Source organism: Neodiprion pinetum, chromosome 6 (assembly GCF_021155775.2).
Source record: "Neodiprion pinetum isolate iyNeoPine1 chromosome 6, iyNeoPine1.2, whole genome shotgun sequence".
NCBI lineage: Eukaryota > Metazoa > Arthropoda > Insecta > Hymenoptera > Diprionidae > Neodiprion > Neodiprion pinetum.
This window is the reverse complement of record NC_060237.1, coordinates 31,603,174-31,625,251: the sequence shown is the minus strand read 5'-3', so window position 1 is coordinate 31,625,251 and position 22,078 is coordinate 31,603,174. Positions and strand designations below refer to the sequence as shown.

Sequence of the window (22,078 nt, the reverse complement as noted above, 5' to 3'; positions counted from 1 at the left end):
AACTTGGTGCTGGTAAAATACTTACACATAGCTTTTTCCTCAAATACGTGTAATTAAATTCATTAAGTACTTGCTCCATATCTGTAAGAACGTCCAGAATGATTCAAATGCTCCACTATTTACGGCTTAAAGTTCCATAAACAACGTTCGTAAAATACGCACCTATGATTTCTGACTTCGCAGCGTATTCACGTTTCTTTTTTGCAAATAATAAAGCGATATTTGTGATTCTATCATTATGCCAAGAAATTATTACGCACCATAACCTCATGAACTTGCTGTCACAACAACAAAACTGTCTCACTCGCACTTTATGCGAGAGATACAAAGACGCAGCTAATCGTACTGCGCATGCGTGACTTGTCATCTCGGTTATTCTTCGCAGCGAACTGCTCACTCATCGCTGGAAAATTGATCCCACTTTTGGGATCGGAGTTCGGTCTCCTTCCCTCTCACTTCGTGCTTGAAGCTTGGCATCTTGGATTACCACGCAGTATTTAACCTCAATTCGAGTGAGTAAATCTACCACTAGGCCTATGATTTACAACGACCTGAGTTTATTTTACCCAACAATTATAGCTCATTTTTAAAACGGTATATTTAACTTGTAGGTTAGTTTACTTTTATGCTGTCAACAGTTGCCAGTCGAAGCAAATCCCGACAGAGCAAATTGGAGAAAAAAATACTTGCATTCATGATTCTCCGGCACGTGCTTATCCATAAAAATGGTATTTTTCACGTGTACTCACTGTGGTGAGGCAATAAAGAAGCCTAAAGTCGGAAAACACTTTCAATTCAAGTGCAGAAATTCCATTTCAGTCAGTTGCATGGATTGTTTCCAAGATTTTCGGTACGTTCCAGTTGGGTGAATTTATCTGATTTATAAAACAAAAAAACTAGAATACAATTAGAAATATGAATAATTTGTAATATACCTTGCATAATCTGTGTGCTAGATGATGTATGATTCCATGTATAGGGGACAAGAGTTTGTCAAACACACCAAATGCATAACGGAGGCGCAGCGGTACGGTGGAAAAGACTTTGTCCTCCGGCCGAGCAAAAATAAAGGAGAGCAAAAACAACAAGATTGGGTTGCAGTAGTACATGCTGTCATTGAGAATTCAGAAAACCTATCTGCCGCTGAAAGGAACATTCTTAATACATTGTCAAATCATGACAATGTGCCGAGAAAAAAAGCAAAGTTTTTTAATTTTATGAAAAGCATGTTAGCCGGTCGAGTTAACTTGACAGTCCTCGAGAGTATATGGACTAAAATGGAAGAAGCCTTCAAAAAAACTTTAGTGAATAAAGCTCCTACAAATACTAATGTTTGTTCTGTCGCTCAAGATAATGTAGTGACACCGTTGATTCAGACAGATATATCGGAAAATGAGAACAACGAAAACTTATCCAATGAATATAAAACAGCAGATCCTAATGCCGAATACAGTGGGAACTCGGAGAATCAAAGTTGTGAAATCAGCCTGCAGACAACTGATAATAGCAGTAGCAATAAATCGAAAAAATCACTGAAGCGGAAAATACCTGAAGAAATGCAATATCAGAAGAAGGAAAATGTCCACAGTGACAATAGAAATTGTGAAAATTTCGAGCAAAATTTATGTTCAATAGGTATGGAAGAAAATTGCGTTGGAAGTAAAAAGTCTAAAAAACTTATAGGTGATGAATTAGAAAGTACTAATTTAACAACTGCAATGAGTCAGAACAATTCTAAAAATATTTCCTATAATAACGAAATGGTAGTCAAGAAATTTAACTGGAGTGATGCTATACTGGAGGTACTTTACTCTAAAAAGGAAGTTTCTCTGAGGAAATTGAGAAAAAAAGTTTTGCGACAGTATCAAATATATAGTAAAGTTACAGTACTAAAAGGAAATGCTGCTGCTAAATTTGACAGAAAAATTAATAGAATGACACAGATTGTTATCGAAGATGGAAAAGTCAAACTGACAAAGTGATATCTAGACAGACAACATCTTGTAAAGAAAACAACCACAATAAAAATAAGGGAATTTTGATTCAATATCATTCATCCTAAATTATTTGCGTTATTTGTTGATTTGCATGCGGTGGTATATCTTCTATATTGTTTTAATCATTTCCCTCCTCCCAAATAATAAGTAACAAATAACTGATCCAGCCACTATTCCGCCTACAAATATCGTACGTGATACATGAATAGCCACTAAGAAATTTTTCCTAAAACTATAACAGCACTTACTTAATAAGCTGGCATATCTTCCCAAAATGTACAGTATTCGAGATATATGACAAGTACAGTCGGACCTCTCTATAAGTCCGTCCAGGCTCCTAAGGGGAAGTTTTTCTAGGAAATAAAGTATCCCCATCTTGCTCTCCTCGCGAGCGGCAACAATCGTTTTCCGTCTTCTTCTACACACCGCTACCTCTTAATAGGACCTGCTGCTCGAGTGGGAGACCACTGTGAGCAAAAAACTAGGGAAGCGTGCTTATTGGGCGAGGTTATTACTCAGAGGTCTGTACATACGAGTTAGAAATCATAAAAACAATGAAAATTAAACATGTGAAAAATAAAATATACGTTTATTGTTTAAATGGAAGATTGACATATTAACGTGATTTTTGATTCAATCCCGTGCTGGGAGAAGTTTACAAATGAACAGAAGTTGTGAAATTAATCATGGCTCCATCCAGATGATATGTTTCTTTTAGAATCTAAAACAAATTGTAAAACGATGTTGACAAACTTTTAGTCCAAAGTTGAATTTGATTATACTTTCTACTCACTTGCCACTGCCCTGCGTTTATTGACATTACGTTCTGAATATGTGAATCGTTTCCTTTTCGTTTTGCATTAGTACATGCTTCTTTGCTACTTGGCTGAACAACCAATTTTCCCCTCTTATCTGTTCAATGACATATGTATAGATGAGTATTTGTACAGCTAAAAATATTTCTAACAGCTGTTAAAATATGCTGTGGAATATTAAGATAAAAGATAGCTGTATAACCTTTCGTTAATTGTAATAATCCATCTCTGATCAAAAATGAAACATGTAACATGTTTTCCACAGTTCGACCAAAGTCAACTGGATTGAGAATAAGTTTGAAGAAATCAAGTGGCTTGTCATTTGTTTTGTAATGATGAGACACAAGAGTTTTTATTTTCCGTACTGTTTCTTCGACTCCGTGTTCAACTTTATCGACAGCTTGAACATTCTCAGGCCTTTTAGTAGCTACTTGGATGTCTCGAGGTCCTTGCTTTCGCTTTGCGATATGCCTCTTTTCTAATGGCTTCAGGGTTCCTACATATAAGAACAGAATTAGAAAATAGCCTTGTGTTTTGGAAGAGTAGGAAATGCATCTTAAAGATTTACAATGACTCACAATTGGGAACACAATGAACAAACCTAAAAGATAAGAATATTGTGGAGTAACGTTCAAACAATTCAGTACTTCATCAGTCAAAATCGGCCAGTGTGCTTCCTCTAACATTGTGTCTGGGCGCAGCCGCACGTAAGATAACTAGAAGGTAAAATCTTGAAACTGATAACCATTACGAATTTAATTTTTTGTTTTTTCCAATTGAAAATCCGATGTGTACTAACTATTTTCTCAGCAAATTCAGTGTGGTCGTATGGGCTCATGTCTTTGTTCAAAGTTTCTGTACAACGTTTCAGAACATCTGAGGATACATACATCACTTCTGAATCTAGCAGAACTTCATCGGTGTAATTAGCTAAACAAACCATGCATATATTACTTTTAAAGAAGCGGTAGAGGATTATTTAGTTTTAAAATTCCATGTCAGTTTTGAGGATATGTGTTCTAAGAAATTATGAAACTTGGGTGAAAAACATTTTTGGAAAAATAACAAAGTTCGTTGCTTGAGAATATACCTTTGTCTATAGCTTCCTCATCTTCGTTTATAATATCTGTATTAGCCATTATGGTACGTAACGTCGTAATCGTGTTTTTGCCTACATTTTCCTCTATAACGAAAACAAACAAAAATATATGAAGATATCGGCGGTCACAACCTCAAAAGCATGCTAGGATGAAACATCTTTTAGAATACGTGAATTTTGAACTGGTGTGAACTTACGGAGAACTTTTGTTTTTCCCAAATATTCCCGGTAAAACGCTTTCCGCTTTTGTGGAGAGTGAGATGATTCCACGGATACATTATTTTCGTTGTCTGACATTGCAAAGACAAATCGTTTCCGACCACTTCTAAGCAGATTTTGCCGCGTACTTACAGACCATGCACCTCGATAATCAGTTCGAAAAACCTATTTCGTCTCGAACGGCGCTCGAAAATCGGGAAGATGAAAAATGGATAGGTTTCTCTTTGGATGTTGTTACAATATACGGGCCGTGTTCGAAAATTGACTGACAGTACTGTCAGCAATCTTTCTGTCATCAATCTCTTTTGCGCTGCCGAGTTCATGGACAGCTCTGTCTCTGTCCTAGGGAATTTTTAGTACTGGCAGTCAATTTACGAACACGGCCACGATCGACCCGCTACACGGTGTAAAAATAATAGGTAGTCCTGCTGCGACTCGGCGACTGTGATTATTTTTGCATAATTCGGTACCTGTCCACCAGTCAGCTACGGGGCTGTAGGACTCATAGACTATATAAAGATAGACTGAGGCCGGTATTCATAGGCCGGTATTCAGAGCCATACATAGGGCAGCCGGACCACCTATTATAGCGTTTTCCACTGATTGCACTGAGTGCGCACTAGCTTGGCATCGGGGCAAACATTCTGAATGGAACCGTAAAACGTATAAAGGCAGACTAGATCATAATTTCTCCTAAATCAGAAATAATGTGACGTTACTGACCGACTGTGCGACTGTACAGTCTTTCAACCAAGTGATAAAGAAGCCAATTGAACAAACGCAACGGTAATTTTTTGTTTGTAAATAAATGTCACAAATGTTAGGCACGAGCATACAAGGGCAAAAAAAATTGACAATTCCGCTGAAAAGATAAAAATTAATAAGCAGCAAGTCAAGTTGTCCCAATCTCTTGAAATATACCTAGCAGTTAACCTCTAAAAGCTGAAAAAATGTGTATCCATACTTCGATATCGGACATGCTGTGGATTACTCCCATGAAATTTAAAATTTTGGGAATCTCTCCTCTACTATCTTTCGGCTCCAGCAAGCATCATCACTGCTAGACGAAGATGAAATTAGATCTAATAAAAGAGTTGCTGTCACAGCATCTACTTCGACTCTTTCACGATCGGCAGCCATAATTGCACTGCTTTGACACCGACTCCCGATTTCAATGCAATATTTTACGCACTCAGTGCTAAATTCACCCACTCGAGCTGCCGGTGGAACACGCTGGAAATACGAGTCTACCGCTAGTGCGCTCTCAGTTCACACTCAGTGCAATCCGTGGAAAACGCTATTATTCTTACACCGTGATCCGCTACAATTTTTGTCTTACTATTTCATAACCCCTACTAACTACGCCTACAGGTAAATTTTCACAAGCGGCAAACAACTGGATGCAACCACGGTTTTACATACGACCGTGGTCTAGGCACTCAAAGCCCCTTCCTATATAACGCAGCGTGACCGTCTTGAAGCCTGTGTTTCTCAATTTGTGCACCAAAGACCGGAGGGCTGCAATATCCGAGGCCGGTTTATGCGGACGACGGTCTTGTATACAGGTCTGGAAACTCCTATGCTGAGAGCAGCCCCCTGCTACTAGATCGAGCGAAAAAGTAAAAAGAGTAACCTAGTATGTCACATAATTTTAGTTCTTATTGAAGGCGCTAGTAGTGCAGTTGCACGGGTTGCACTCTGTAAAGGCCGTAAAGGTAATCGCGCAAACCCACTGATATATATCGCAAACCGCGCAACTGTACTACTAACGCTCTCTACCGAGTGTGACAACATAGACTCGTTTTCTGAAACACAGAGTTGCAGGGAGCTGGCTGAGAGCCACGATTATTCGCGCCGCTTGGCGAGGGCAAATTTCGATTCTAGCGGCACCACCAGTTGTCGCTGCGGTCTAGTTACCAGGATAACAATAACCTCAATAAATACGATGAGTGAGCGTGAGTGAGCGAATACCACGGTCTTGTCTGGACCCTCCCGGTCCCGCCGCTGTGATAAGATCGCAACGAACCTAGTGGCGACTAGTGAACACAAAAATTGCTTCAAACGATCTACCCCCTCCAGTGGAATTTCCAGACTACCCAGGACCTGCCTAGCTGAAGACTTGCGAATGTTGTTTTCCGGGAGGTGCCTGCCGCAGACATGCATGATTCGTGTATGCTTCGCCAGGATCGGCTTTGTGGAAGATTATATATAATAATCATAGACATACAAGAGTAGACCGCGTGAGCGGGCTGAGAAGGCGATAGCGCGGTAGAAAGAGAAAGCTGCATATAGGCTCCCCGCTATCCTTGTCTAATCGCGCATGCGCGGGACACGCGAGTCGTGTATGCCAGAGCTGAGTTCAGAAACCTTACCCGAGTGAACTCGGATATCATACTGTCTCTGCCTAACACATGGGAATAAACAAAGAAACGACGATACTCGAGTCACTCGGGTAAGGTTTCTGAACTTAGCCCAGTATACTACACTGCGCGAGAATGCTGAGCGCGCATGCGCGCGATTAGACAAAGATAGAAGGATGTGCCCATATGCAGATTTCTCTTTCTATCCCGCTATCGCATTCACCAACGGGCTACCTCTGAGCTCGCGCGGTGTATTTTTATATGTCTACTAGCAGCCCATCCCGGCTTCGCACGGGCATATAATAATATTAAGTTATAATATAAATGTTATTTTTCTAGAAACTCACTGTAAACATTGTGTATTTTCTTTTATTATATTATTATATGCCCGTGCGAAGCCGGGATGGGTTGCTAGTTATGCTGTTAAAATGTAGCTTATATGACACGTTCGTAGATTTACCATAGCAGCGCCATCTATTGATTACTTACTCAACCCAGTCGAAAGGTATCGACATCTGTTAGAATCATTCGGAGTTGACAGATAATTGTGACTGTCAAATAATAACAGACAAATAATTAGCAATATATTATAATTGCGACTATAATTTGAGATTTAAACTATCCTATCTCTCAAGTTGGATCGAACTGCACATGGTGTGCGTATTTTATTATAATCGGTTAAGTGGTTTAGGAGTCCATTGAGGACAAACATCGTGACACGAGATTTATATATATTAAGATGATAATAATATGTGAAAAAAATATCCAAATTACACAGATGATATGAAGGAATTCGATAATATAAGACTATTAATAGTACGGTAAAAAATTGCCGTAAATCACAAATCGAAATAGAGACATGTGTTCTTATAAAGTGCGTGGAAAGAATAATATCGTCAGAAAAATATAACCTAAAGCTTACCAATATTGAAAAAATAAGGATATAAGTACTCACATGGATGTAAAAAAGCAGTCGAAACTCTACAAAAGCATCTGATGTTACGAAATATAACTTCAAACCCATAGTTACCGCATCAAATACATGTATAATATGAGGTGATATATACCAATTGGTTTATATGCCTCAGGAAGTAAAAATATGCATTCAGTCGCGTGTTTCCCGCCGTTTGCTGTCAAATTTGTCACACCAATAATTCTTGTTCGTTATGCCATATGCCATGGAATATGGCTTATGGATCTTTATGTAGATTGAAATCCATAATCCATAGGCAGAATGCATAAACCATACGGACTGGCCTTTTGCAATTGCGCATGTGCTACGGCTTCTGCATTCTGCCTATGGCCTCTGTAATTTTATGTGCTCCAGCCTTAATTCTGCCGCAAAGTGCTGCCGAACACGGTCTTTCATGATCGGATGCTACATGAAATGCTACGGATGTGTTGAGGTCCGTGAACAGAATGCTGCCTGGGTAGTTATGCAATAGTCCCCGGAGTTTGCCCAATCCAGGCGCACCTAACGTACGACCATCGTACGACAGCTCCTCATTCAACACTAAATTGCTTTGTATTCCATTCCTCATACTGGCAATCGTTGGTCATTTACAGGTGTTTGATAACACAATTGCAATGTTTGATAACTCGACCGCTTATTCAGGAAAATTGAAACAATTGTAGTTAGGCATAAAACCGATAGCATAATTGACCAATCAGAGCATTTTTGCTGCTGATGCATTAAGACCGTGATATAGTCAGATCCAGTTGAATACCTCCGTGTGCGCGGTACGCGTTTGAGGTGGAGTATATTTCAGTGCCTTCGATTACCTGCGTTGACTTTAATTATTTGTCACCTGTCAGTTGGGAGTTGCGGGTAACTGTATCTTTCTGTTTCCACTGTTAAAACACTAGTATGTTCAAATCAACGACGAAAGAGACGTGAAAGCAAATGTCACCGTTTCTATAACCACCAATGTTGTGTGACGTACATACCTTTCATGAGGCATACTACGTATTTGTAATGATCGGATCTGTAGAATCCTCGAAATACAGTCAACTAATAGAAGCTTGGCTTTATCCCAAACTCACAGATACCGATTTTTTAGTTCGTATTATATAAAAAAAAAGTTATTAAAACATGTTGAACCGTGTTCAATGTGTACCAATTTTCATGAAACTTCACGATGTCGGTGCAACTTTCAATTGATCATTGGAATAACTAGTTGTACGAACCTCAATTTCCAAATCGTCTATTTCAAACGTTGGTTAAGCAGAAGACCCGACTGACTTTTTAATTTAAAAACAGAATCCTACAGTGACAATGCCAAGTACTGTACCCACTTGTCCGCTTCATTGTGCCACATGTTTCGAAGATTTAACGAGCCAAGCAGAAGTTAAATTCGAAAAAAAAAATCCTAAGATGGTATGCAAATCTTTGGGAAAATTACTGGATGAAGGAAAGAAACACAGATTGACTGGAGATGATGAAATGGCTTATATAGTTTATATGCGATGGATTCACTGCATTCGCTGGCTCCAAAAAACGCCTGATTTTACAGAAAACAAAGATTTTCTCAAGCCTTATGTTTCGGGGTCTAAGGTAATCCTGGGCAAAAGTTATAGATTTTGGTAGATGGCAGAAAATGTTAGGTTGACCTATTTCCAACATTTTTTTTTAATAGTACATTATCCAGCCCTCATACCTTTTAGGAAAAATTGCTTGACTTTTGAGCAGTATTGATTTTTCGAAAATCATTACTTAAATTAGGCAGCTAAGTGTGTGTGATTTACAGGTAAAGGAGATACTAAGTCTTTTGGAGGAAATTGCTGACAGATTGAAAAACAGGTATAAGGTGAAACGATTGGAAGAGAATACTAAACAGATACTGAATACTGTTGAAAAGGTGATAATTGAAAGCGATCACATGAACGATGATGATTTGTTAAATGAAGTTGGGGATATCGAGCTGAATTTACCCGACACACCGACGGATGACCCAGATACCAAACTGACTGAAACGTCGATAACATGCATGGAGATGTTTCAAGAAATGCAAAAACTGGTTGATCGAATAATAATAATTGATATTAGACCGCGAGGAGATTTTCAAAATTCACATATCAGAAGCGATCAATGCATAAACATTCCAACTGACCTAATAAAGACTGGGTAAACACACAGTTTTCATTGGCTTTAAATGAGATACTCTTCCAGGGTGTATACGCACTGGAGAAATGCCAGAAATTTTTCTTACTGGGGAAAAACTGAAATTTTCTGGTACTCTGTGATAGTAAGATAAATTTTGCACAATTAGTGCACAATTCATGTTTTGTTTAGAAAAATTTTTTCCCATTATGCCTGGTTGACATAGTGTAATAATATCGTTTGTCTAATGGTATAAAGACATATGCACCAAAGATGCGAATTTCTCGGAAGAAAAAATCTGTTAAAAAATTAGACGTAAAAATTATAGAGGTTAATGGCCCTCTGTTTGGTGGATATACCCTTTTGCACCAAAAAATATTTTTATTTATCACACTTATAAATGATATCAGGTTGCATCCGCCATTTTTGTGTTTTTTTCGCGACCAATGCAGAACCCTTCAAAATATGAAGATTTCTCAATTTTGAAAAAAAATTTACAATTGCGTCTTTTGTCAAAAAATAATGTTGGACGTAAGGGTATAAGATCGTATTCGCCAACTTATTTTAAAGCTTTGAAAACCTTTCGAATGTAAAGATTTATTGATTTCGGAAAGGATAAAAATTTTTTTTTCACAAATAATTATATCGGACATAACAGTACAAGGGCGTATTCGCCGATTTATTTTTTCTTGCAAACGCTTTAAAAATCTTTGAAAAGTAAAGATTCGTTTATTTTGGGAAGAATGTTTAAAATTTTTATTTTCTCAAAAAATAACATCATACGCAACGGTATAAGGTTGTATGTGGGAAAATGCGACCTTACACCATTAGAGAACATGATTATTTTTCATAAACTTTGTGATTAAAGGGCATACCGACCGTACGTACGACGCTCTACATTAACTACATTTTTGAATTTCAATGTTTTCGAATGTATGCTCATATTTTTCGCTTAAATACGATCGAGGAAAAAAAATATGCCTTTTTATCTTTACATGTGGTAAAAGCTCGTATAATGACACATACATCCTTATACCATTAGACATACGATGAACCTGATGTGAAAATAAAGGTTCTAAAATATTTTACACATTTAAATTATCAATGTACCCTGAAATTCTTAACATGGTGATGAAAAGCTCCCGCACGCACTCCTGTGATCTCAAATTTTATTGATAGAATTTCGTATTTTGCAAGCTATAAATAACATTCATGAAAATTAAAGCGCGATGTTATAAAAGTATATAAAAGGCTTGTAATTTCCTCGATATGCAGAGTAATATCAATAATCTATGTCTAGGCACTTGGGAGAAACATATTTTTCACTGGGAAATTCTAGAAAAACCCGGTATTTTTTTTTTTTTTATTCCCAAATACACCCAGTCTTCATACTGATTCTTGAATTGTTATTTATTAAACGAATGAAACATGTCGCTGGTTATTTCTAGTATTTCTAATATTTCAGAATACTAGCTACCGATCTTTTTAAACAATTGAACGGGGATGAGAGAACATGTCGAGTTATTCGGCACAGAGCTCGGGAATACTGCGATCTGATAGTATTGTTAGATTGGCAGTCCACTAAAGCCTCGTTACAATCAACCAATCAATTGAACGTGCTGAGGAATATACTGCTTGATTGGGATCCAGGTGTAGCTTATAAGAGGATAGTTGTGCTGCACGGAGGATACAAAGAATGGTTAACTTGTTTCCCTACATTTACAACAAATCCTGGTGTAATGCCCCCTGATATTGAAGATGACAGCATGGCAGGAATCTTGGAGGAAGTTGAATACCCAGAGTGGAACCAATCGGACGAAGACCAACCAATGTCAGAAATAAAGGTTAAGCAGATTCCGGCGAGGAGTTTGAAACCTATGTTAAATGAGAAGAAAGATTCGCAAATTAGATATTCCAATACTTTGGATAATCGAAATAGTGATCGAGTAAATACTTTATACAGCAATAAAAAGAACAGCAAATACTCTGCTACACTGACTGGCACATTAAAAATCCAAGCAGACCCTATCGATGATCAGCCAAAAGCTATAATTTTACCAAAAAAGATTGCAGAAATTTCGCATCCAAGCGGTTTACGAGTCAGCCAGAATGATGAAGTACAAAGTATAATAATTGAATCTGCAGAAAGCAACGTTAAAAAACCAACAGTCGATCGCAGTAGTAAACCTAACATTGAAAAAACCTATGATTTGGACTCCGAGAAGGTGCTAAACTTATTAAGGTTCAAACGTGATACAGTAAACACTCAGTTGAAATTGGCAAAAAAAAAGTTATTGTTGGAGAGTCAGTTAGTTCGTAGAGATAATGACGATGTTAGCACGCAACTGGAGACTGAAACATCGAAACAAACCCTAACCATAAATGAGGCTATGATTGAAAAAGTAAGTGAATTTCACAAAAATAGAAACCCTGCAATCAGATCTCTGTTTTCATTACTACGTTTTGCTTTACTAAGTTCGTTAATAAGCGACAGAGGATAGTGATGTGCCTGAAGTTTTATAAACTCAGGTACTGTATAAAAACACTGCATAAAAGTACTGCTTTTTCTTATATATAGATGAAACAAATCTCAAGTATTAAAGAAGCATTAGACAGATGCAAACGGGATGGAATCAAAGTGAACCCTAAACATCACGACGAAGAAGTTAGACTTGAGCTTGATATTGGCGTTGCTGAGCAGGAAGCCCAATATCTGGCCATTGAGCAAAGAGTACTTGTAAGCGAACGGGATAAGTAAGTGACCAAGTAGGATCTTGCGACACTATGGAGTTTAATGGTATGACTCATTTTTTTTCTTTTTGTAACAACTGTCTATGTCGACATGTATTTGATTATTAGAAAGCTTGAAGAAAATGAAGAAATGAAACGAAAAAATATGTCTACTCCACCAACTGCTATTGAAAAGGATACGAAAAAAACCCCATTAAAACAGGATGGACAGATAAGGAACAGTGCTCTTAAACGATCATATTCTAGTCCAAACCTCGTGAAGGTAAAGAAGTTAAAGACACAATACAAAGTAAATATCTGCTTTTAACTTGCTCATTAATAACAGATGGATTGAAATTCAAACAATGGTAGCCCATAATTGCCTTTGTACAAAGATGGTCTCTTGAAATAGACATTTTGCACTTACAGTGCGAGCCAACTCATATAATTTCAATGCGTTTAAGCTAATATAGAACAGCGTCGCCCTGAATGCACTGAAGCGGTCCGCTCCAAGGCATCCGCATGGTATGTTGAAAGTACTCTCGTATGACTGGGGTTGCATTGTATTGACATTTCTGACTTAGACTGGCCCTGAGTATATCAATGCAGCTACACTCTTTTGCGCGAGAGATCCACATTGTAATGAATATTTTTGTTCAATTTAGTTAGAGCTCTCTGTTTCAAACGTCCAGCAGGGATAGCATATCATGCTATTCAGTTTTATCATTTTGTGCACAGTCTATCATTCTCTCATTCATGACGTATGCCTTGGTTGATATCCATTTTTACACTCACAACTATCATGGCTAATTTTTTCTCCCTCTTTACAATTCGTGAAGACAACTTTTTCTATCAAGAAGATAACATTCCACAACGAACGGCATCTAGCCAATGAATTTGCACAATTTATATTTTGAATAATTCTGCGGACGAGTAAAAGCTCGTCAAAACATTTATCAAATTAAAAAATATTGTCTGGAGCATGTTACAGCATCCTGAAGTATTACAAAAATTTCAAGCCCTCAGTTCTCATAGCATACAGAATTTGTATAAAGAATTTTTATTTTTGTATCTATCTATTTCGGAGTCATCTTGTGCAATCCGGCTACAGATTGTCATTAATTGTATAAGCTGTGACTTACATACTTGAATACTTTGTTGTCCGCAAAAGACAAAGACAAATACGTTTCCTATGGGGATGCATAAGAATATAAAATTTCATCAACTTTCCCAATTGGCGTATGTTTTCCTATCTTGAAGTGAACATATTCATTTGGTCCATATACCAGTTGGAAACTCGTAATGAGTCGGCGACCCGAGGTCTTGACTGTAAAACACCGCAAGTGGACAGAACATCAAAGCCTCTGGTACAACATCAACATAAAAATAATATTATGAACAATACCTTTATCAACACTCAACCTCTGAGAAGGGATCGGGAACAGAGGATGAATCCAGTGTTCGGAAACATGGTAATAGAATGATCTTTATAATTCAAATATAACTTTACTTCAAATTGGCCCACCGTTTTATCATGGAATATATCATTATACTGCCAATAAAAACTGTGCAGATAGTCGAAACGTTCTGGGTGTACCTGTTACGAATATATGCAGTCTGATAAATGGAACGGTTCAATAGTTCATTTACCAACATATACTAAAAAAAATTATAATGATTAAGTGTGCTAAACTTGACAGGACCTAATGAAAAAGACGTATCTCAACTAGATAAATAATAAAGACTGATTGAGACTAACGGCTAAGTTGCAGTTGAGTGAAAATAATGTTTTGACATATGCATCTTTGTGATATGTTCTTATAAGCCCACATGCCGACCCACGTCTTTTATAAACAGTAGTGTTGAGATTTTTTATCTGTTTCGTTTCTTAGAAATGCTTTTTTAACTGGTACCCGTCGAATTATCAGTCATTTTTTATAGTAACTAAAAATAGCACTTCTTCACATGTTGCGTCCTTAATCATAGTTTTATTTTGGTATGGATCGTTCAGACGATGCTATTATACGAATAATAGAAAGTCGCGGATCAGGATTCTATATAAAATGAATGCAGAAGTCGAACCATAATTAGCGTTCTCAATATCTGATGACATTTAATCATCAATATCACAGATAACGAGCACAAAACTCAAATTATCTGCTACTGCGATATTTTTCTGTGATGTATAAATAAATTGACACTTTCAGCCTTAGATTTCAATAATTTATGTACCCAACATGGATATCATTTTTTTTAATCTTATCAAAGAGTAGAGGCCATAAAGATCTTCTATTAACATAATTTAATATCGTACCAAAATGATATATAAATGTGTAAAGTTTGAATATCAGATCTTGCTTGGCACAGTTGAGTTTTCAAAACGTTTCGAAGAGTTATTAAAATGTAAAATGTTATCAGAATCCATTGATCACGTGTGCAGAAGATATTATGATCAAATTGAGATAACAAAGTTATGTGCTAGTTACCCAGCAGTTTCCGATGTTAATTTAGTTTGGTTAAGCAGCGACTGCTCAACTAATATGAATTCTCATAATACGTGATATTTAGCAATTTGTGATTGATCATTTCTGAGATAGGCCCTTTCATTCATTGCATTTTCTCTTAGTATCTGTACTCTCAGATGTGTGCGCACAGTAGCTGTGTTTATGCAAGTGATTTATCTCAATTCCCAAGCATTATAGAAGAGTACAATAGCATTTGCGAAAAGCATCTCAAGAGAAGATGGTCCAAATCAAATTCCTCAATGTAGTTGACAATAGCAATCCTGTGAGTATTTGATTCCATTTCTATTCATTGCTTCATTACAAGGTAAAATATTATTTTAGTTGTCATTGTGTCAAAATAATTACCACCTCGGCAAACATGTGGTGAAAGATCTTTAGATTCGGCTACCGAGTAGCTATCATTGGTTACCTGACCTTGCGCCTCTTATCAGATACGTAGATAGCAGGAATAATGTACTTGATTGTTGAAATGTTACTTGTATAATCCATATTCTACTTCCCTTGATATAGTGCAATTAGTAACATGATACTGTTTCAACGGAATAGCATGACTTCTATTTTTTGCAACTAACTACAGCTTAAACAGTATCAAAGTACCAGAATCATGCTGCTCTTTAAGTTGAACCCAAGATGCTACTAAGCATATCCAATTGATCCCTGACAGGCCAAAGCCGTGAAAACGAAAATAAACCCATCTTTGGTCCCTGAATAACAGACATTCAAATCTAACTTTGATTCCGAATAAGGATTATATTAGTATACATATACGCAGATTGTGTAGGCACAATATTCCACGTGCTACATGGTCACGTTTGCCAATTAGTAGACACATAGATGTATATGAAAGCATGGGAGATCATGCAGGGCTTCCCAATCCAATCTAATGACTAATGTTCAATATATACATCCCTTCCAAGAGACCACAATGAAAAAAAACTGTAATTACTGCCCTACCTACCCAGGTACCAGGTGTTTCTGGATATCACTTTATTTTCTGGAAAAACAATAGAAAATTCACGTGGTTTCTGGGGTTCGCAACATTTGTTGTATTGTGTGTACACATAGCTGCAGGAATAATTTTTACGGCGTATGAATTTTGCTTCTTCATCATGCCGGCTACATTTCTATGTTTATATATGGTATATTTCTATGTCCAGTAATGTTTGCCTTTTGAAATTCAAAAATTGCGATACATCGGTTCAATTCAATTTTCACATCACTATTTTAATTGTTATTTCCCATAATAAAAATATGTTGCCCTTGAGAAAACAAAAAATTAGTTACTTCTTGGTTTAATTTTTCACTTTTATGCATCAAATTTTAAATGAAATTAATATTCTTACCGCCAAAAAAATATGGTTTATACAAGAGTACATAGAAAGCTATCATCCCAATACATCATCAGTTATTTCAAGAAGGTAAATAAAGGCGATTAGTGAAATTATTTCTTATTAATCATTAGTAATGATAGGCTTTGAAATAATTCTTTGTAAAATGCCAGTATTCACCTTGCTTAATTTCAACTGACTTCAGCATCCTGGTATAACTGGACTCAAAAACCTTGGAAACTCTTGCTACATGAACAGTATAATTCAGTGCCTGAGTAACACGACTAGCTTGGCAAGATATTTCATCCACGGACTTTATACCGACGATTTAAATACAAAAAACAAAAAGACCCAAGGCCAAGTTGTTGAAGAAGTCGCGCAAGTGATCAAAGCGCTTTGGTGTGGTCATTATCGAAGTATATCACCCAGGGATCTCAAGGTATAGTGACAAAGATTTATACAGAGATGTTTAATGTAATTAATCTAAGCTGATAAACAAATATTTTATTGTATGCTGATAATAGCATAATATTGTCATCAAAGTTGTAAATTTCACTGGAATAAAAAAAAAGCCAAAACGATTCGTAATTTAAAATTTTATCAGGTAGCAATTGGGCAGTACAAAATGCAGTTCGAGAGTTATGAACAACAAGATTCTCACGAATTTTTAACATTCCTGTTAGACTGGATGCATAACGATCTCAAAACGGTAGGAATAAAGAAATGAACTGGCTCACATCGTTTTAAAATTCGCAATAACGATACAATTCTTAATAAATGAATCATATTACCAATTACCAATCCTCCCACAGAAGGCAAAACCGGAAGTAGATCGCCTGATTAGTAACGCAGACAAGGAATGGGATAAAGCTCTGGATGGTCAAACTTCTATAATATCTCAATTGTTTTTCGGTCAACTCAGATCCACCATCAGCTGTGCTACATGTGGAAACAGCAGCACAACCTATGAAAGTTTCAACAGTCTGACATTATCTCTTCCAGACACCAATCGATGTACTCTAGATGTACGTCATCTACTTAATAAGTTTCATTGTTAGCCAAGCAAAATTATTGAGCATTAATACATTATTGTCTTGTTGATGCTGTAAAGTACCCAATTTGTATCTTCGCCATGAAGTCGCGATCTACTGGAACCGAAGTTTTCCAGGAATTTTTGTACTTCTGTCTCTTGCGATTGCTTGCTGCAGTTTTCAGATCTCATTTTAATATAAAGATTTTTATAATACTTGCCTCCGGAATGAAGTTCTCCCGAGAGAGGTAAATAAAGTGATTACAATAATCTCTCTTTCAGGACTGCATAAGGAAGTATGTAAGCGGACAACGAGTTTCAGGATGGAGATGTCCAAGCTGTAAAACTGCAAGAGACGCGACAAAAAAGTTTGACTTTGTTAAACTGGCACCGATAATAGTAATTCACCTAAATAGGTTTGGCGAGACTGGTGGATGGATACAAAAAATAAATACTGCGGTCGATTTCCCCCTTGTTTCACTTGATCTAAGGAGTTATGTGGCATACGATTCTGGAAGTAACATTACTACGCCAAACTCTTATCAACAAACTTACAATTTGTATGCGGTTTCGAATCATTATGGAACTATGGATGGTGGCCATTACACTGCCTACTGTAACAGCGCTTCGCAAAATAAGTCAGTACCTAAAACAAGAATATTTGCGTCCTAATTTTAACTTGAGATTCACAACGATTGTTGTGAACTAGGGAGATTTTATAAAAACGAAAAAAGAAAAATAATAAATAAAATTGATGTATTTTGAAATAATATTTAGATCATTCTACAAGATAATTATTTTCAAATTATCTAGAAAAAAAATTCTACGTTACTTTGAGCTTTGTTTACCTCATGATTCTCAGATACACACACATTTTCATGAAGTGCAAAACAAGATCTATGTCTTGGATTCGATATTATATAGTTTTGTAAAGCGAATTATGGATTTCAAAATCTTTCTACAAAAATTTGTATTTGTATTTAGTACAGCTATAAAATCTAGTAGACAGCTAGATGAACTGAAAATAACTTGAAGATTTGTTCCGATTTATCTTAATTTTGTGACTGTATCACTTTAGTTTTACTTAACAATAGATATTCTCTTATTTTCAGATGGTATAAATACGATGATCATACTGTGCGAGAGGTACCGCCGAGTGAGGTGAAATCACAAACTGCAAGTGCTTACTTACTCTTCTACACATCTGTTCGAAATTCACCTTACATAGGCATGTAGCCAAATATTAATATCTAAGAATAAACAACTAATTTAAAAATAAGAAACAATGTATGGGATCTGTCAGAATAGAAATGGAAAAAGCGCAAAGAAACATAAACTTCGGACTCATCGAATCAAAGTTAAATTTAGTAATCTTGAACAATTGTTCAATTAATGCAAAGCTGGTGCCCGATTTCTTATTGACAGACTGCATATCATTAGTGTTATATATTTTGACCAGAACAATATGTTGTGGGTATGCCAGAAATTTAATATCCATGCAGCACTTGCAAATATAAACGTTAGTGTGAAATACATACGCTTTAATACATTTAAATCATATTTTGCTTTACGTATCTATATACAAGGACCGTACCTCTTACGTTCACGTGTTTCTACATTTATTCAACATTAACGCCTATCGTTCGATAGCGCGACGATTAATATTCATTAATTTTTCATCTTATTCTCTGACTTGGCGGTAAAAGCATGTCATCACATCAACTATTGGGCTGCATACTTTTACCTTGATATATATTTTTCAATTAATTTATTCTTACTGTGTTACTAGTGGCTAAACGACTGAGTTACTTATATCCCAATTACTTGACTTGTTGGATGCTCACCACCTCACCTTCAGAAAGTAGTTGGATCTGACAATATAATTATACACACTACGATTGCAGCATAAGTCAGATATCTAATATTTTTGCCAAGACTTATTGATTTTTTATTTTACTTTATTTCTATGTTCGTATCAGACATGTTCTTTGTAAACATAAGCCCAGGTATAAATATATAATAATCGCAGCACTCGAAAGTGTGTCATCCATAATGACAATCTTTGACAGTACGGCTACTTTTTCCCAACCCACTCAGATATTGTTCATAATAGACCACATTTCAGTACTAATTAAAAGTATTTTACACACATCGTAAATTTGGTAAAATTTTTAAATCAATCATGTGTGGTGAATTTTTTTTCACAAATTCATATAACTTGGATCTAAACAGGTCTAGCAAAACTCATAATCCACAGAAGTATGTACAATAACCTACAAAAAAATAAGAATTGCGGGTATTGGGTATTTAATGGAACTGAAAAAAAATGTCCACAGTCTCAATACGAACGGGTTATCTTACCATAGAATCGCAGGTTAGTTATAACCTTAGTTTCTGTGTATTGTTATTACTAAACTGATTTGGGAAAAGTAGGTACACGCCGGTTAGTTTTAATTTTAAAATCTGTATATTCTAATTACTGAAACGATTCTGGAAAAGTAGGTACACATGGAGTAGCACAAATGATTGATCTCATATGATTTTGTCATTGAGACTTGCAAAAAAGAAAAGATGTCCAACGCTATTAAGTAGCAGATGCCCACTATGCAAATTTTGCTGAAAGTTTTTTTCATATCTTTATAAATTATTTAAATGTAGAGATAACATTGAAGGTGTCGAGTGAGTGAAAAAATTATTTAATTATTTTTTTTATTTCTTCTGCTAAACCCTACCGTCCCAAAGAGAACAAAAATGGAAGATTCATGGCGTTGCAAAGTTTAGTGAAAATCAATACTCTTTTGAACCACCAACTTTTTTGCCATACCTACCTGATCTTAGTTATATAAAGTATTGATAAAAAATTTTATCCACTGCAAGGGAAAACGCAGTCTAGTCTCAACTAGTACTTAAGGGGAGTGTCCCATCTCTGTACGCTACAGTAAGAGTTGTTTTGTAATTCGAAAAAAATGAAACTGCAGTGCAAGCAATTATTTCCGAATTTCCAACGCATGTTTATTATTAAAGTAAAACCGAATGATATTTTATTCCGCACACATGTGGCTATCGTTCGATGAATCAGTAAGTCGACAAAATTTTTCTTAAGAAAATGGTCAATTGCTGAACAAATTTTTTTTTACATGTTTATTGAACGATACCTACATGTATGAGAACCGAAATGCCGTTTATTTCTTTTTCAGAGAAATAGAAATGAATAAATCCGGCACATCAGCAGATCTGTGGCGTCACGGACGAGGAAGGTCAGGAGGCGGAATTTTTCGTAAAAATGATTGACCACTTTTTTTTTGAAAACCTAATATATCAATAAACATGCACAAAAAATTCGGAACTAATTTTTTTCATATTACTAAAAAAAACTCATTTTAGCGGGCAGAAATAGGAGAACCCCTTGAATGTGACCAATTATAAGCGCGGATGTCTGAGAATTCGAAAAAAAATGAGTTAACTGACGGAAAATGCCGTAAATACATTTACACACAAAAATGCAGATTTTTTAATATTGCTTAGTATTTAATGTAAATAGCTGCGATTGTAAGTTTTCTTCGAATGGCTACAAACGCTTTGACAAAAATTATACATATAGGTATGAATTCATAATTACTTAACACAAATATTTATTTTACTTGCAATTGTGTGAACTGAGAATTTTGCCCTTTGCAGTCAATCAATTCTTTTTTTCACTTCTTGCATATTGCTCGTAACTTACATAATAACTACTCCATTACTTATCAATTATATAGGCCTATACATCACATACATATAAGTATTAGCATTTACTCTAAAATTCGACGTGACTGTTGCTTAAATTATGAATATTTTGAGAGTATAAAGCATTTCTAAACTTTTACGTATCAAAAATTTGTAAATAAATTTGAATTTAATTAAACCGTGGAATCATGGAATAATTAAAAAAATATCAATTATCTCCAATGGTACAAGAGAATCGCACGAAAGATCTCTTCTATATTCGGAATATTGAGTAGCACGTACTCTACTCAGATTATGATTTCTTCATGCATTTTCGCTTTCAGAGACAAACTTTTCACAATTTGTTGAATGCACTTATGCAGAAGTCTAATCTGGTAAAGGTATGTCTATTTAGCTATGTCTAGTTATTGTAGTAAATCTTTCTTCCCGTTTCATTAACCAATAGATTTCCCATATTAGACTGTTGTATCCAAAAGCTCGGCTAGTTTTTTTTTTTTTTTCAAAATTCAATTCAAAAATGTTGTCCGAAATAACGAAAAAAAGGTGATGTCCCAGTTTCAGCTCTTAATATTAATATTTAGAGGTGCCAGATCGTGATTTTGTATTTCTCATTTAAATAACAAAGGGAAAAATATGTTTTAAACTTTGGAATCTTATAACTCGTCAATGCATTAATTTATTGATAAGATCAAAACTTATTCTTGTAGGGAATTGAACGCTCTACAAAAAAGGTCTGATTTTACAATAAATTTACTGTTTCAAAAGTTATTTAAGGTCCTCAAATACCTTTTGACTTTAACTTTTGAACGAGTAGATTTATCGTAAAATGATAAGAGACCTTTTCTGTAGAGCGTTCAATTTCCAACAAAAATATCTTCTGGTATTATCAGTGCACAAATTCATTGACGAGTTATGAATTTCTAAAGTTTAAAAAAAAATCCCCATGTTATTTAAATGGAAAATAGAAAATCGCGACGAGGACCTCTAAATATTGATATCAAGAGCTGAAACTTGGATAATATCTTTTTTCCGTCATTTCGAAAAATATTTACGACTTGAATTGACAAAAAAAAAAATACCGTCGATATTTTTTATACAGTCTAATCTCAATGTTCGTCGATATACTGAACATAATTTGCCTTGTTCTAT

At 35.8% G+C, this 22,078-nt stretch overlaps 3 protein-coding genes across 9 annotated transcripts; 2 read left to right on the top strand and 1 right to left on the bottom strand.

The window, feature by feature from the left end:
* The first annotated feature begins 370 nt into the window (after window positions 1–370).
* Window positions 371–2,063, top strand: LOC124222353 (cell growth-regulating nucleolar protein). Its single transcript, XM_046633188.2, has 3 exons — window positions 371–512; window positions 612–850; window positions 980–2,063. The coding sequence occupies exons 2-3, from the start codon at window positions 726–728 to the stop codon at window positions 1,980–1,982; spliced, it is 1,128 nt and encodes a 375-aa protein (XP_046489144.1). The 5' UTR covers window positions 371–512; window positions 612–725; the 3' UTR covers window positions 1,983–2,063.
* Window positions 2,064–2,567: 504 nt separating this feature from the next.
* Nse4 (Non-SMC element 4) lies at window positions 2,568–4,467 on the bottom strand. The gene is made up of 7 exons (XM_046633189.2): window positions 4,109–4,467; window positions 3,903–3,995; window positions 3,612–3,742; window positions 3,414–3,528; window positions 3,015–3,308; window positions 2,791–2,909; window positions 2,568–2,718 (listed from the first exon to the last, which is right to left on the bottom strand). The coding sequence occupies exons 1-7, from the start codon at window positions 4,206–4,208 to the stop codon at window positions 2,653–2,655; spliced, it is 918 nt and encodes a 305-aa protein (XP_046489145.1). The 5' UTR covers window positions 4,209–4,467; the 3' UTR covers window positions 2,568–2,652.
* Window positions 4,468–7,842: 3,375 nt separating this feature from the next.
* LOC124222350 (Ubiquitin specific protease 8) lies at window positions 7,843–21,052 on the top strand. 7 transcript variants are annotated; one of them, XM_046633175.1, is made up of 13 exons: window positions 7,843–7,920; window positions 8,751–9,044; window positions 9,238–9,614; window positions 11,056–11,992; window positions 12,169–12,344; window positions 12,450–12,603; window positions 13,610–13,792; window positions 16,379–16,612; window positions 16,778–16,882; window positions 16,986–17,198; window positions 17,486–17,841; window positions 18,316–18,431; window positions 20,401–21,052. In XM_046633175.1, exons 1-13 carry the CDS (start codon window positions 7,858–7,860, stop codon window positions 20,406–20,408), a joined length of 3,216 nt encoding a protein of 1,071 aa, XP_046489131.1. In that variant the 5' UTR covers window positions 7,843–7,857; the 3' UTR covers window positions 20,409–21,052. The 7 variants fall into 7 exon arrangements, with proteins under 7 accessions (XP_046489131.1, XP_046489127.1, XP_046489128.1 ...); XM_046633171.1 differs by lacking the exon at window positions 20,401–21,052 and adding an exon at window positions 19,436–20,392; XM_046633177.2 differs by lacking the exons at window positions 7,843–7,920; window positions 20,401–21,052 and adding exons at window positions 8,081–8,318; window positions 19,436–20,392.
* Window positions 21,053–22,078: the final 1,026 nt, after the last annotated feature.